The sequence below is a fragment of the Eurytemora carolleeae genome, unplaced genomic scaffold (assembly GCF_000591075.1).
Source record: "Eurytemora carolleeae unplaced genomic scaffold, Eaff_2.0 scaffold113, whole genome shotgun sequence".
Classification (NCBI taxonomy): Eukaryota; Metazoa; Arthropoda; class Copepoda; order Calanoida; family Temoridae; genus Eurytemora; species Eurytemora carolleeae.
The window spans coordinates 233,202-250,180 of record NW_019396138.1 but is presented as its reverse complement, the minus strand read 5'-3'; the positions used below and the strand labels follow the sequence as shown (position 1 = coordinate 250,180).

The 16,979-nt window shown below is 31.9% G+C and overlaps 1 protein-coding gene across 2 annotated transcripts in view; it reads right to left on the bottom strand.

Moving 5' to 3' along the window:
- Positions 1 to 1,287: 1,287 nt before the first annotated feature.
- LOC111696099 (choline transporter-like protein 4) overlaps positions 1,288 to 16,979 on the bottom strand; it is a 48,346-nt gene continuing 32,654 nt past the window's right edge. For both annotated transcript variants that reach the window (XM_023465637.1, XM_023465635.1), the window contains exons 11-25: positions 14,053 to 14,125; positions 13,575 to 13,629; positions 13,212 to 13,334; positions 11,950 to 12,051; positions 10,934 to 11,011; positions 10,645 to 10,707; positions 10,248 to 10,424; positions 7,728 to 7,846; positions 6,541 to 6,606; positions 6,214 to 6,307; positions 5,103 to 5,182; positions 4,790 to 4,889; positions 3,324 to 3,397; positions 2,918 to 3,025; positions 1,288 to 2,546 (exon numbers count right to left, since the gene is read on the bottom strand). In XM_023465637.1, the coding sequence (XP_023321405.1) occupies positions 2,468 to 2,546; positions 2,918 to 3,025; positions 3,324 to 3,397; positions 4,790 to 4,889; positions 5,103 to 5,182; positions 6,214 to 6,307; positions 6,541 to 6,606; positions 7,728 to 7,846; positions 10,248 to 10,424; positions 10,645 to 10,707; positions 10,934 to 11,011; positions 11,950 to 12,051; positions 13,212 to 13,334; positions 13,575 to 13,629; positions 14,053 to 14,125 (1,391 nt within the window). In that variant the 3' untranslated portion in view covers positions 1,288 to 2,467. The remainder of the gene's footprint in view (positions 2,547 to 2,917; positions 3,026 to 3,323; positions 3,398 to 4,789; positions 4,890 to 5,102; positions 5,183 to 6,213; positions 6,308 to 6,540; positions 6,607 to 7,727; positions 7,847 to 10,247; positions 10,425 to 10,644; positions 10,708 to 10,933; positions 11,012 to 11,949; positions 12,052 to 13,211; positions 13,335 to 13,574; positions 13,630 to 14,052; positions 14,126 to 16,979) is intronic.

Sequence of the window (16,979 nt, the reverse complement as noted above, 5' to 3'; positions counted from 1 at the left end):
GTTTAGGATAGTATGTACGCTCTGTACACTTTTATATGACGTCATTGGCTGCAGTATTGGTTTTGAATTCAACATTCAACAACAATCAACATTAGAACTCTAGTTATCTAATAAATAAGTTATTGTAGGTGGGAAAATAACGACACGGTTATAAACTTCTAAATTTGTTTTTATCAGTTATAGGATAGGATGCTCTCCTGCTAAAATTAAGCTAAAATTGTGATTTTGTTACGCATCTCATTTGTATGAAAAATACCACATATTTTAAAACAAAATTTGTTAGATGTCATCAAGTATAGTTTTGTAACAGTCTTAAGCAGAATTTTAGGCCAGTAACTTGAGCAAGGCCCAAAAAAAACTTGGTTTTAAGTAGCCAAATTTTTTTAACCAATTACATTGCAATCTGTTTTAAGATAAAGTTTATCTAAAAAGATAATATAGTTATGCATTTCTAACAGAAAATTACGTAAAAAAACGTAAGCTTTTGGTGATGGAAATGCTTACAACGTTCAAAAATCTTTTTAAATTGTAGAAAAGACGACATTCTATGGCTTCTTATTGAAATATTAAAATATTGAATATTCTTTAAGAAATATGAAATGAAATATTTTGATGTTCCATTAGACCATGCATGGAAAGTTCCAGTTTTACAAGAACTTTTAAATACAAGAACGAATAATTTATATGTCGAAGGATTCGATGATTACGTAATAACTGAAATGATAAATATGTTATTAAATGAGTAATGATCAATGTCGCCTATTTGTGCATAATTTTGCATATTTTTCTTTTTCTTTTGTTAAACTATATATTCAAAAATTTATTTAATACAAATTTAAACTACACCGTTTAAATAGGTATTTATATCTTTGTGTGTAAATAAATCTTTATAATATAATAATAATATATAAAGGGTGATCTCTGTTTTTATTTTACTTAATCAAAAATTATCTATTTTGAGGGGTAAAAATTTAGTTAATTAACTATTAACTCCAAATATTCTATGCGTGGTCTTCTGCAGCAAAATGCCATCAAACTCTACCAGTTCATTTATATCCACTCGTCATTTAACCCTTAGCCTTTTCTCCGCAGAGCAATTTAAATATATTTTTTTAATTTTTAATCATTTTATCTATTTTTCTCTCGTTTTCACTGTTCCTACTTGAAAAATAAAATCGCAAATTCAAATATCACAAATTTTATTCATTTTTTTGGCTATAATTGTTTTGAATACATATAATATCACATCTAAGTAAAGGCACAGTAGTTTTAATCAAAAACTATAAGTTAAGGATAGAAGGTTTAATTGGTAAATAATGGGTACAGTGTACATGAGGTGAAATTAGAAGATAAGAAGATTTAATTACATAAAGAGGATAAGTGCGTAAGTCTGTGATCAGTGATTAGTTAATTCTATTGAAGTGTGGAAAGTTGTTCAGACTTAAAAAGGTGGAAGACTAGATTTAGGACTAATAATAAGACTAGACTAAACTAGACTAAACATCGAGAATATAATTAGGAAGAGTTTAACCCAGACATTTAGACTAATAAGGAAGACTAAAGTATACAAATGGACTAATTAGGAAGACCCTCTTTTTCTCTTTAGGACAGGTATTTAAAATTGTTCTTACATAAGGAACATTTGGAAAAAAAACAAATTCTAAACCTTTTTTAAAATAACTTAACAAGGGCAAACTTTTTTGAAAGCAGTTGAATTGATATTTGGCGGGTTTTTCATGGATTTAAAGATTTTGTTGCGATAGAAAAAAATAATTAAGAAGGAATAGGAAAAATTTATAAAAATATCAAATCAGATCAAATTTTAGATAAATAAAGAGTTTGTGTTTCAATTCAATATGTTCGATCTTCGCAAAACCCAATGTTGTAAACCTTAAAAAAATTAAGTTTGTGCCAAAGAATCAATTTCCTTCAAAGAATCAATGTTTTTAGTGGGAAAACTGGGTTTCTTCAATTCTTGTATTGCAAGATGTAAAACCTTACTCTAGAACTAAAAAAGCAATGTTTAATATGTTCAATATTGTTTTCAAATCGTGTGTTGTATCAGGGCTCACCAAACATCAGGAAACCGTTCATCATATCTTGACCAGGGATAAACAGCTACTCCGTCCTCATCCCAGGGGGAGATACGAGGTTGGGTTACGCTTCTCCGGGCACTGGTAGTACCTGGAGCTTGAACCTGTGTTGGTATCCTAGATCTAGGTTGACTCCTGGTGGAGGATAGATTCCTCCCTGGTACTCTAATAGAACGTGGTACTGGTGTTGGAAGATTAGAGCGTCCAGTTTGTGTATATACTGAGGAGGGTCGATATGTAACTTCAGGACGGAATGAATGATATGTTGTCGAGGAGGATGAGTAGGAAGGATAAGGATGAGCTATTGAATGAAAGGGAGGAGCGGAAGGATTATAAGGAGGAGGAGGATGAAGATGAGGCAGAGGGGGCGGGTGTCAAGGTTTTGTTGAAACCATTCTGATATTTCTCTCCGCGGCAGTTTTCTCCATTTTCCCCAATATATTCTTTAAGCTCCTGAAATACATTTTTTTTAGGGAAATAATTACAATATAAAATATCTATCTTTAGTAAAATATTGTATCAGGACCAAACTTTCCAGTTTCAGGGGAAAATTTCGAAATAAATCCGGATACAATTTTCAGATAAAATCTTATTCTTCTGATATTCATATTTTCTGAAGAGCCGGGACCAGATATTTCAATAATCATTTTTGAATAGAACAGATAAGGGGAGGGGGAGAAAGAAAAAAAATGTTATATCTTGTGAAAAAATAATTGGATTGAATATTATTCTTCAAGTTTCACGTATTAAAGATCAATGTTAGTTATCCAAGACATTTATCAATGTCGTGCTGAATCATATTTTTTTAATAATTGAAAACTTACTTTGACATAAAGTAGGGTTTCTCCAGGGATCCGTCGTTTCTTTCTAGGTCCTCTAGGAAGCACAGGAAAAGGGTATCTACAGCCATGGAGTAAACACCAAAAAAAGCACTAAAAATTTTTTGAGGTAATGAAAATGATCTGATTGATTCTATTTTCAAAATTGATTAACCCCAGAAATTGGATTCAGTTTAAATTTAATAATAACGTTTTAAATGCATATTTTTGTGTATGTCGTGACATATTATCTTATAATTATTTTAATCTGGGAAGCATTTTTAAAACAAAGGAAAAATTTGAGTTTTCAGAATAAAAACTAATCAACATTTGTTACATTTAAAGTTGTAAAATGTATAAAATTATGTAAATATCTGAAAAAGTTCAGGAAAGTTTGTAACGGAAAGCTAACCTGGCGATAAGATAGCTTCCAACTACAATAAAAACTATCGGTGTGAAGAAGTAGTGAAGGTTCGGGATTTTATCCTAGAAAAGATTTATTTTGACATCTGGTCAGATATCTAGGATTTTAGGCTGGGATAACAAGGAAAGAAGCCGTAGAAGGGTTCGGTGTGAGGAAACCAGTATCCAAGGATGCTGGGATAACAAGGAAAGAAGCCGTAGAAGGGTTCGGTGTGAGGAAACCAGTATCCAAGGATTTCTAGAAGGGTTGGGTGAGATGAAACCAGTATCCAAGGATACCTAGAAGAGTTCGGTGTGAGGAAACCAGTATACAAGAATACCTAGAAGAGTTCGGTGTGAGGAAACCAGTATAATCCAAGGATATTTAGAAGGGTTGGGTGTGATGAAACCACTATCCAAGGATACCTAGAAGGGTTGGGTGTAATGTAACCAGTATCCAAGGATACCTAGAAGGGTTGGGTGTAATGTAACCAGTATCCAAGGATACCTGAAAGGGTTGGGTGAGATGAAACCAGTATCCAAGGATACCTAGAAGGGTTGGGTGTGATGAAACCACTATCCAAGGATACCTAGAAGGGTTGGGTGTAATGTAACCAGTATCCAAGGATACCTAAAAGGGTTGGGTGAGATGAAACCAGTATCCAAGGATACCTAGAAGAGTTCGGTGTGATGTAACCAGTATCCAAGGATACCTAGAATGGTTGGGTGTGATGAAACCAGTATCCAAGGATACCTAGAAGAATTGGGTGTGATGAAACCAGTATCCAAGGATACCTAGAAGGGTTGGGTGTGATGAAACCAGTATCAAAGGATACCTAGAAGGGTTGGGTGTAATGTAACCAGTATCCAAGGATTCCTAAAAGGGTTGGGTGTAATGTAACCAGTATCCAAGGGTATCTAGAAGGGTTGAGTGTGATGAAACCAGTATTAAAGGATACCTAGAAGGATTGAGTGTGATGAAACCAGTATCCAAGGATACCTATAAGGGGGGATGTGAGATATAACCAGTATCCAAGGATACCTAGAAGGGTTGGGTGTAATGTAACCAGTATCCAAGGATTCCTAGAAGGGTTGGGTGTGATATAACCAGTAACCAAGGGTATCTAGAAGGGTTGAGTGTGATGAAACCAGTATTAAAGGATACCTAGAAGGATTGAGTGTGATGAAACCAGTATCCAAGGATACCTAGAAGGGTTGGGTGTGATATAACCAGTATCCAAGGATACCTAGAAGGGTTCGGTGTGAGGAAACCAGTATCCAAGGATACCTAGAAGGGTTGGGTGTGATATAACCAGTAACCAAGGGTATCTAGAAGGGTTGGGTGTGATATAACCAGTATCCAAGGATACCTAGAAGGGTTGGGTGTAATGTAACCAGTATCCAAGGATACCTAGAAGGGTTGGGTGTGATATAACCACTATCCAAGGATACCTAGAAGGGTTGGGTTTGGTGTACCTGAATCTCTGGGAAGTATCTCCCAAAGGTAAGATAGGATAGAACTCCACTTGCAAGAACAATCACCATCTTTCCCAGGAATAACAGGAAATCACAAACACTGAAACAGGAATATTAAACCTAACAATTTGTTGTTAAAAATTAAGCAAAATTGTCGTTATTTGCAAAACATTTACTTTTCAATATTTTTTTTAACAAATGTAAAATATGGATAACATTTGCTTGGGGCTTTCTGAGGTTTGAATTCGGAAACCTAGGCTGAGGAAACAGAAAATTAGTTTTAAAACAATAAAATTCGATTCAAAATACGAACCTGTCCAGGACTACAACTCTTACAAGGTTTCTCATGATCAGATCAAATGCGTCCTTCCCGGATTTACAGAAGTTTGTACTCTAAATATATTATCTAGTTATGTATTTGGTATAACGGGTCGGAACGAAGAGTAAAGATAATAATAATTGGAATTATGAATATCTTCGGAATTGAAAAAAGACCACCTTTAAAAATGATCCACAAGACTGTTATTATTGAAAATAAAAACATTTTAAAATGTTTAAAATATCAAATCTGAAATCTAAGAAATTTAACTTAAGAAATAATATTTTATTATAATAATTAAACAAACTAACTCCAGAATAGTTAAAAAGGCATAATACTCATTTTTCTAATTTTTGTTTTTACTTAAATCTAATTTTGAAGGTCTGTTTTAAAATGTATGTACAAGGATTCAATTTTATTTTTCTTGGTAAATGGGCTGTTTTCTAGGATGAAATAAGTTAACCTGAATATATACAATTATGAATAAAGTTAAATAAAGGTAGATTTGTGTGTGAGATGTGAGGTTGTATATTCAATAGATTTTTTTAACAACTGTTCTCAGCTTTAAAACAAACGGCATTTAAACTATCTAAAATATGATCAATCAGATCTTTCCAGGTTTTCCAAAATTCAATATTTTCGCAACCAATTCTTCATTTTTTTACTCGCAAATCTTATTTATGAAAGTTTATGTTGCAGAAGATAAATTAATTCTCAAATAATTATTTCTCTTTGTATGCATTGTATTATTTATGATTCTCCTGAAAATAAGAAGTATTTATATATGTATATACTTTGCTTGTCTGTCTGTGTGTTTATCTGTATCCGTAAACGCAAAACAGCTGAACCGGTTGATGCAACTCATGTGACCCCAGGAAGAGGTGATCAAAATTACACAAATGTTTTCAAAAATTTCGTAAAATTAAGAAAATTTACGAAAAAAAATATAAATCCTCAAAATTGTTTGTTCTTGTTTCATATTGTACGAAGAGAAAATACCCTCAGATAGAACCACAGTTAAAAGTTGAAATAGAAGATGAGCGCGGAGCCTCCTGAAAGTCTAGTAATATAGAAATCCCAAACTATTAAAATTAGAAATAAAAACCTTCATGGCGCACATGATGTAGATATTCCTGTTAAGGAACCTCATGAACTTTTCTAGACACCACAAGCAACATTTACACATACACATCAAACACCTGAAATATTAACCTATGTGAAAGTATATATAGACACATAATTTAGCTGATTAAAAAAATAAGAGTTATTTTTTTCGTTTAAATATTCAAAGTTAGGATTAGATGAGTGCGTAAAAATGTCTACTTCACGTGATTAGTCATCGTTCAGTTTTAAACGGTTTTATTTTTAATAAAATTTGTTGCATCATTGATTACCGCACATATTAAGTATAAAAGCGATCGTAAAATATTACTTAGTGAAATCATTGTTGAAGTATTTACACTTCTTCTCCACGTACTCCAGGATAGTTCGGATCAATCTAGAATATGGAAATATTGGATTATTCTAGAATTATTCTAGAAACGGGATAGATTTTCGCGAGGAATATTTTTAAAATATTGGCGGAGAAGATTAATTAAATATTGGCGGAGAAAGTATTTAGAATTATGGCGGAGAAGATGAATAAATGTATTAGCGGAAAAGATTTATACACTATAGGGGGAGTAGATTTTTAAAATATTGGCGGAGAAAATTAATTAAATATTGGGGGAGAACATTTAAAAAATATTGGCGGAGAAGATCAATGAAATATTGGCGGAGAAGATTAATGAAATATTGGCGGAGAAGATTAAAATAATATTTGCGGAGAAGATCAATGAAATATTGGCGGAGAAGATTAATAAAATATTGGCGGAGAAGATTAATAAAATATTGGCGGAGAAGATTAATAAAATATTGGCGGAGAAGATTAATAAAATATTGGCGGAGAAGGTATTTAGAATTATGGCGGAGAAGATGAATAAATGTATTAGCAGAGAAGATTAATACAATATTGGAGGAGAAGATTCAAAAAATATTGACGGAGAAGATTAATGATATATTGGTGGAGAAGATGAATAATATATTGGCGGAAAAGATTATTGAAATATAGGCGGAGAAGATTTATAAAATATCAGCGGAGAAGGTATTTAGAATTATAACGGAGAAGTTGAATAAATGTATTGGTGGAAGAAGATGAATAGACTATTGGTGGAAAAGATGAATAGAATATTAGCAGAGAAGATTAATAGAATATTGGCGGAGAAGATTAATTTTTAACTTTAATAATTTATTTTAATTAAGACTAAAGATGGAGTCTTGTTTTATTCTATATTACATTCGCCACTCCCATGTAGATAAGACATGTGTGAAACTAAACGCAGCGCTCCCCCAAACTGTAAAGCCAGGACCACTATGAGAGAGGTCCGTTCTCTTCTGGCAAAGAAGATTATATGTATTGGTGGAAGAAGATGAATATAATATTGACAGAGAAGATTAATAGAATATTAGCGGAGAAGATGAATAGAATATTGGCGGAGAAGAGGAATAGATGTATTGGCGGAGAAGAGGAATAGATGTATTGGCGGAGAAGATATATAGAATATTGAATCTGAAACAAACCTAATGATTGCAAGGAGAAGGGAACCAAAGGCAATTGTTCCCACATGGTACAATGCATTCCACATACTCTTAGGGAGGAGGAAGGCTTCTACATCCTGCTTCTTCTTTGTCCAGTACCACTTAAATAATTTTATTTTGATTATTATCATTTTCATTTGATTAGATAGAGGTCAACTAGATCGGAAATTGGTTGTGTTTTATTTTAGAGACATCCGGCATATTAAAATTTAATATTATTCTTTATACAGGGTGTCCCAATAAACATGGGAATTCAGTGACGCCTTTTATATCGTCTTCGATCCTTGTGGCATTTTTTCATAAACACAATTATTCCAGTATTACAGTTTAAACATCCAATATCGAAAACGCCTGGTCTTGAGATTTTCAAAATGTGGTCTACCGTTGACGAAGATATTGAATAATTTGGACAAATTTCAATTTATTTAACAAATCAAAGTTGTCTTAATATCTAATATTTTGGTCAATTTTTAAGATACTAGAAAGGTAATCCATTTTATAAAAAGCTCGTCAGACGTACAGCCTCGTTTTCATACTTTCTTTGCCATGTATTAAATATTATACATCAAAGACGACTTTCAAATAGTCTCTTAATTCCCATGTTTATTGGGACACCCTGTAAATACTGGAAGCTAAAAAGTTGGGCTTTAGCCGTATCTTATTTATTTTAAGATTTATGAAATGTCTTTTTTTCTCTTTCTGATGCATAAAATAGAAATAAATTGAAGAAAATAGATTTTCTGAATAAGAGCAAGATAAAAATAATTATTTGCATTAATCTTGGACATTTAAGTCACAAACGAATGTATTTGAAGCAAATTACAAAAATTGTTAAGGTATTTGAACTGTGTGGTACTGGTACCTATTTATAAATATAGGCAGAGAAAAGACAATATTAACAATAGAATTATTGTTAATCAATACAATTTCAAGACTAAATACAAATTTTATCCTCTTTAACATGTTTAGAAGGCTGTTAAAAAAATATCTGGCCATTTGAACTATTTTTCTTGGTTTAAGTACACATTAGTCCAAATACTACTCCCCTATTTTTAAAAATTTCATAACTAATACAAATACAAATAATGATAATGATAATGATAATGATAATGATAATGATAATGATAATAATGATAATGATGATAATGATGATAATGATGATATTGATAATAATGATAATAATGATAATGACAATAATGATAATAATAATAATAATAAGGACCATCTCTAAGGTTTTGACAAGAGTGATGAAATTGAGAACTATGAGCAGAAACTAAGAGTATCCTGGGGGGGGAAGATGAAACCAAGCTTGATGTTTGAAACAATCTAATTTAAACTTTTTAAAACAGAATGCATTTATTTACATCTGAATCAGTGCATTCTTATTCCACATAGAAAATAGCAGGACCTTTTTTGTATACTGTTTTATCTTATATTTTTCTATACCTGTCATGTTATTATGTGTTCAATGTACAATGTACATAACAAGAAGTCACATTTATTAATATATAAACATCCCCTTAAGTTTTTCAAAGTTTACTGAAGTTTGAATAAGTTATTGAATAAAATGAATATATAAATTAATGCAATTTTTAAGATGACGTCAAAAGAAGTAAAAAAGATATGTAATGATGCGTAAAAAACGGGAGCGTATATTAATTAATGTTTTTGATCTGAAATATGTGAGATATATGAAAAATAAACCTTAAAAACTAGAGAATAAAATAAATATGTAAACTCTATCTCATATCTCCCTGATTCCTGATTGTTAATTATCTGTGTCACCAGAAAGTTTTTGATTAGACAAATAGGAGCAAAAAAATCTGTTGGTTTTGGAAGAGGTCAAAAAAGATATACAGGGTTAGCCACGACAGATGCAACTTCAGAGAGAAGACTAAAGGGAATTTATTTAATTTTTTTATGCATTTGTTACTTTGATTTTTTTATGACCAAATCATTTAGCCTAGCATTAAAAATAATATTAAAGGCCGAGGATCAAATTTAATCTTCAGATCGTCATATCTTAAGAGTTTCTGGTCTTATTAAAGTTCATTCCTTTACGGGTAACCCTGTACATATAACACAAACGTGAATCAGGTTGTTTTGTCCATGTTATTAGACAGCGCAGGAGGAACCAGATTCGTAGATAATAATACTCAATTTGTACATATAACACAAACGTGAATCAGGTTGTTTTTGTCCATGTTATTAGACAGCGCAGGAGGAACCAGATTCGTAGATAATAATACTCAATTTGTACATATAACACAAACGTGAATCAGGTTGTTTTGTCCATGTTATTAGACAGCGCAGGAGGAACCAGATTCGTAGATAATAATACTCAGTTTGGAAATAAGAGAAAACTTTAGCGCGTTTTAAATTTTACTATTGTAAATTTTTGATTTGATTTTTTTCGTAAAAATGTTCTTACAGACAGTGGAAGGGAGGGGAGGAGAGGATAAATTTTGTAATTTTTTAATTAAAATAATTTGTATATGATACCTGAGAGAATACTCCGGCTAGAACCATTTCTCCGTATGCTGAGAAGAAGAAAATCCCCCAGTAGAGTCCGAACACGTTGACAACCTGGAGCCAGGAGAAATCCTTGTTCTTGATGTACCTGGAGAAGTTACAGGTTGCTCCGGCACACTCCTCCATACAGGAACTGAACTCTTCAACCTAATGAATAACACCAGGTTCAGATTCTACTATCCAGATCTAATTCTATATATAGATCGTAATAAAAGTGAGTTTTTACTCTTCATTTATCTTAATGTTTTTTGTTTTGTTTTCAAACCCGCTAATCCCTGAAAGAATGCTTCAGGATATGGTACCGGTATCATCTATGCATGAAATGAGTGAATTTTCTCAGGTTTTTTTAAAGATCTAAATATCTTACCGTACAGGTATCATTGGATTTGTATGGGGAGCAACCAGGCGAGGTTTCACAAACAGTTCCATTCTATTTTGTAAAAATTTACAAATGTTATACGTCTTCCATGGATTTTAATTATATTCATATAGCTTCTATCGATTCATCTATTTTTTATTTCAATAATGGTTATTTTGGCTCTTTATTTTAGTTTCAAAATTTAATTTTGTGATTTAAGAGAAATTTTTCCAATTTTAGAACAAAATACCTGTCCGTCAAGTTGATCCAGAAACTAATGAATTTAAATTTAATTTACCGGGATTGAAGCTCGATACTCAGATTCTCCAGAGGACGCCAGATACATCGCAACTATCAGGAACCATCCAGATACAATCTAGATACATAGATACATTCTAGATATATGGATACAATCTAGATACATGGATACAATATAGATACATGGATACAATCTAGATACATGGATACAATCTAGATACATGGATACAACCTAGATAAAAAGATACATCCTAGATACATGGATACAATCTAGATACATGGATACAACCTATATAAAAAGATACATCCTAGATACATGAATACAATCTAGATACATGGATACAATCTAGATACATGGGTACAATATAGATACATGGATACAATATAGATACATGGATACAATCTGGATACATGGATACAATCTAGATACATGGATACAACCTAGATACGTGGATACAATCTAGATACATGGATACAACCTAGATAAAAAGATACAACCTAAATACATGGATACAATCTAGATACTTCGATACAATCTAGATATATGGATACAATCTAGATATATGGGTACAATCTAGATACATGAATACAATCTAGATACCTTGATACAATCTAGATGTATGGATACAATCTAGATAGATGGGTACAATCTAGATACATACATGGATACAATATAGATACATGGATACAACCTAGATAAAAAGATACACCCTAGATACATGAATACAATCTAGATATATTGATACAATCTTGATACATAGATACAATCTTGATATATGGATACAGTCTAGATGTATGGATACAGTCTAGATAGATGGATACAATCTAGATACATGGATACAATCTAGATACATGGATACAACCTAGATAAAAAGATACATCCTAGATACATGAATACAATCTAGATATATTGATACAATCTTGATACATAGATACAATCTAGATATATGGATACAGTCTAGGTGTATGGATACAGTCTAGATAGATGGGTACAATCTAGATACATGAATAAAATCTAAATTAATTGGTATGATCTAGTATAAGTATGCAACTAACCAGCTGGAGTAAGAACGGAATGATGGGGAAGAAGAGACTTGAGAACATTTGTCCAACAGCTTTCGAACCTTGTTCTATCAGAGCTATAGCAATCAGTATTCTCTACAAATATAATTGAAAATCACAGCTAAGCCTATTTAATTTCATAAATATATTTCAAGGGCCCGTTTAGTAATCATTTGGATATTTCCAAATGCATGACATCTTTGTGATTCTAAGAAGTGAACAATGCCTGTAGGAGAAAGTAAGAAATCCATGAAGAATATTGTCTGAATTTAATAGTTTTATATTTGAGAATATTAGATTAAAAGTAAATGTTTGGATTCCAGGCCGGCAGTTTTATTTATTGAATAAACAAGAAAGTTTGCCCAGTACAATAATCCTATTTGACCAGGACCAGAGGAGACTAAACCTCTCAACCTAGTTCAAGGGTATGTATTGTACAATTGTATAAAAAGAAGAGAAGAGAGGAACAATAACAGGAAAAAGGGAGATTCAGAACAGAATACAAGGAATAGAAGTAAAAATATTGGAACATAAAAACATCAAAATAAGATATCGAAAGTCAGAATTTAATTCCTATTCGATAGCCCATTGTGGTCATACCCTGCAGTGATAACTTTAATTTAAAAGTGCCCACATTCTAGATCGAGATCAAATATTTAAACAAAAGTGTTCCAACTTCAGATGAACAATAGATAAAAACAGAAACATAAAACTTAAATATACTAGGCTTTTAGGGCGCTTCGCGCCCATCTTCTATTTAAATTGTGAACATGTTCTTTTTGTTTACATTTAAAAACAAAGAAGAAAATAATTTTGTGGATTTAAAAAAAAAAATTCGCGGATTTTCAAGAATTTAATTTTTTTTTTTAAATTAAAAACTTTTAAAACACATTTTTTTTTAATTTGTATCATTCATAAACCTTTCCTGTGGTCACGTGATGTCCCACAAAAAATTTGGGCCCGATCGGTTCAGCCGTTTTGACGTTTATTGGATACAAACAGACAGACAGACACCAAAACAAACAGACAAGCCAAATTTATAGATAGAAGATTGGAGTTTGAATTCCAGGTTGTAAGGAGACGAAAATAACTATTATTTAATTGTTTTTATTTATAGAAAAATTTTATTAAAAAAAAATAATAACTGCCGTCAAAGATTAAGCTAAGAAAAGCTTCTGTCTATTTTTTTTTAGGGAGGGGGGAGTCATTTAAATATACAAACAAACAGGCTTATAGAAAACTTGAGAGAATTTGACCTGTCTGAGGAAGATGAAGATGCAGAGGATGATAAGGAAAATGATACCGAGGATGATGGTGAAGGCTAACCATGTATCTCGAAGCTTCAGAACATCTTCCAAATAGTAAGGAGTAATGTTCACCTAGAACACAAATCAGAGTTGTTCATATCAAAACAAAATAAAGACAATCAATATTATTATTTAAGATTTCGCACACAGTATAGATAGATATACTGTGTGTACTTAAAACAGTTTTTGAATATGTAAAATAAAAGATGGTAAAAGAACCAATATGGAATTCAATCACTTAACTAAAAAATGTATAATTAAATTTCTTAAAAAGTATAAAAATTAACACAATCTTGTCACTTCTCCACTTACCTCAAGTATATTCTTCATTGTCTCCTGATCCGGTGAAACCCAAACCTCGTGCAACCTAGATAACACAGAGATTTGAAACCCATCCTATACCTGGAAATTCAACCAATCCTTGACCCGGAAATATTAGAAAATCATTACTGACCGAAGAATAAAAGTTTAAGAGAGTGTTCGCGAAAAATGAAAGGGGGTATAGGCTTAATGCGATAAAAAAGCGCTTTTGATCGCTACTAATCTTACTTCTATCTGTTGCGTCTATAAGGAGAAAACTGTTAAAGAAGTCTCATACCGAATGTGAGTGGTGCGCGGCATTTTTAGATAGTTGCGCAAGCGACAAGAGAAATAATCAAATTCAAAACTTTATCGTGTTATGTACATTGTACAACGACCGACAGTACTAAAAAGACACGATACACATCTCCTTAGATTAGTGGAAGAATGACAGAGATGAATGTATTGTAAAAATATAACTTATATAAACCTGTATCCACAGTATCCCAGCAGACCACCAGTTCCGAAGAAAATAACGCAGATGCTCAACCAAACCATTAAACCTAGGGATTAAATAATCAATGCTTAGATAAATCTCTGCCTTTCTTACCAGGAACATATAAATCCTATCTTATATATCTATTTCCTTAACGACTAGGATTCTTTAAATCCTAGACTCATATGAGACTTCAGTATGTTTTTAAGATAATCTTAAGAACCTTATAAAAACTAAAAACAAATTTACCTGTTAAGAAACTTAAAAGATCTATCCTACTCCATTAGACCATGGATTACCCTTTCTGAACTAGATTTACCAAAGACTTTGCTAATTATAAAGACGAGGCGTTGGAAATTTCTCCGACTAATGTGTACGCCAGTACAGCTGTATTTTGACGTCATTGGTCATTTTGGTTGTTTGAGAGTCGAACGATCGACATTAAAACCTTAGTTATTTAACACAATTGTAAATGTTTTGTTCTAAAAAATAACTAAAATTAACGATATTTATTTGTATTTTAAAATTTATTTAATCATTTGTTGGATATGAGAATCGTCTGGTGAATTATAGCTGAATTTGTGATAAAGTTACGCATCTCTTTTGTATTAAAAATAGCCAATAATTGTTAGTGAAAATTTTCAGATGTCGTCAAATATTTTTCCTGCGGTTCTATGGAATGGAATTTTAGGCGATGAAGAAGATAGGGGACCAGAAATTTCAAATATTATAAACGGTAAATAAATTTTTTGTAAATGTCGTCTTCTGTTTAATCTTAAGCAAAGAAATGATATCGCATAAATTAATGTATTAATCTTACTCTTCAATTAATTTATGGGAATTTTGTTTCAAAATATCAACCATTAAAGAAAAAATATCACAGAAAGTTTCGTTAAAAATGCAAATTAATGGACGACCTTTTACTTAGAAGTCTTTTAAAGTTGATTACAATAGTTTTGAGGGATGAATTATTGGAGGGTTTTAAAAAGGTTGATTAAAGAAATACATTGATGAAAACAAAACTGGGAAATATAAAGACGACTTTTGGACTCAATTTTTGATTAAATAGTTCAATGAACATAAAACACTGCAATTGAGCAGTGAACATGGAGATTGTCTAAATTTCGTCTTTAAATTTCGGAGTATTATGTATGCAAGTTCAATGAACAATTCTGATAAATTCAGATTCGTCGGTGCCACTGCCAAGCAAAGTATTTATGGTACCCAACTGCCAAGCCAACCAAGAATAGGAGAGTCTGCGTTTACAATGCCAGCAGATCCAAAAAAGAAAAAAGTTTGGACGACGGCTCTTTAATTGGATCATAGGAATTCCTTACAGAGAAATATCCCGATTTTGTAAAAACTATTCCATTGTTAAATAAATATTATGAAGTTATATTTTTCAATAATTCATTTAAATCAGGTAGAGAGAGAATTCAATCTTGAATGAAAAAGTAATGAAATAATTGATTACTGTTGAAAAGTACAAGGTTACATGCATACAAGATACGTGACATTAATTTCTTCTTATTAACACTTGATATACTTCAAACCAAAAGTAAATGTTCTAAAGGACTGATAGATGTAATTTCAAGTTACCAACCCATTACAGGTCCTATCCAACGGTACCATTTAAACATTTATCTGGGTAACAATGAAGAAGATATCGTCGTTATTTCAACTTAAAAAGTGATGAAATCTGTAAATTATGTTCATTGTCTTTCCACTGTAAGTCACTTTTATGGACTATGGACCAATTAAATATTTCAAGATAGAAAAACTAAAGTTGTTTCCTTGTTTGTTTTTAAATAACTATTTAATTCCTTACAATTACAAAAGACGACATTATGAAACGTCAGCATTTCTGGAGAAGACGACCTTTGTTACTATATTTCATTACCCCAGAAAATGCGTCAAATTTACGTAGATTTTCTGATGCGGCTATCTTGAATTAGCAAAGTCTTTGAGATTTACTATTGATTGAACAGATAAGAACCTATATAAGAACGATCCTTTCTAACTAAACCATAGATCCTGCTAGAACCTTATAGGAACCCGGCTTTCTAATTAACTAAGGATTGACCTGCTAGTGACTTCATAAGGACTATCATATCTAACTATATTATGAATTTAACTGTTAGAAACCTCATAAGAACTATCCTATCTAACAAAACCATGGATTGACCTGCTAGAAACCTAATAAGAACTATCCTATCTATTTAAACCATGGACTGACCTGCTAGAAACCTCATAAGAACTATCCTATCTAATAAAACCATGAATTGACCTGCTATGAAACCTCATAAGAACTATCCTATCTAACAAAACCATGAATTGACCTGCTAGGAACCTTATAAGAACTATCCTATCTAATAAAACCATGAATTGACCTGCTAGAAACCTCATAAGAACTATCCTATATATTTAAACCATGGATTGACCTGCTAGAAACCTAATAAGAACTATCCTATCTATTTAAACCATGGACTGACCTGCTAGAAACCTCACAAGAACTATCCTATCTAACTAAATCATGAATTGACTTGCTAGGACCCTCATAAGAACTACCCTATCTAACATAACCATGGATTGACCTGCTAGAAACCTCATAAGAACTACCCTATCTAACATAACCATGGATTGACCAGCTAGAAACCTCATAAGAACTATCCTATCTATTTAAACCATGAATTGACTTGCTAGGAACCTTATAAGAACTATCCTATCTATTTAAACAATGGATTGACCTGCTAGAAACATCATGAGAACTATCCTATTTTTTAAACCATGAATTGACTTGCTAGGAACCTTATAAGAACTATCCTTTCTATTAAAACATGGATTGACCTGCTAGAAACCTCATAAGAACCATCCTATCTAATAAAACCATGGATTGACCTGCTATAAACCTCATAAGAACT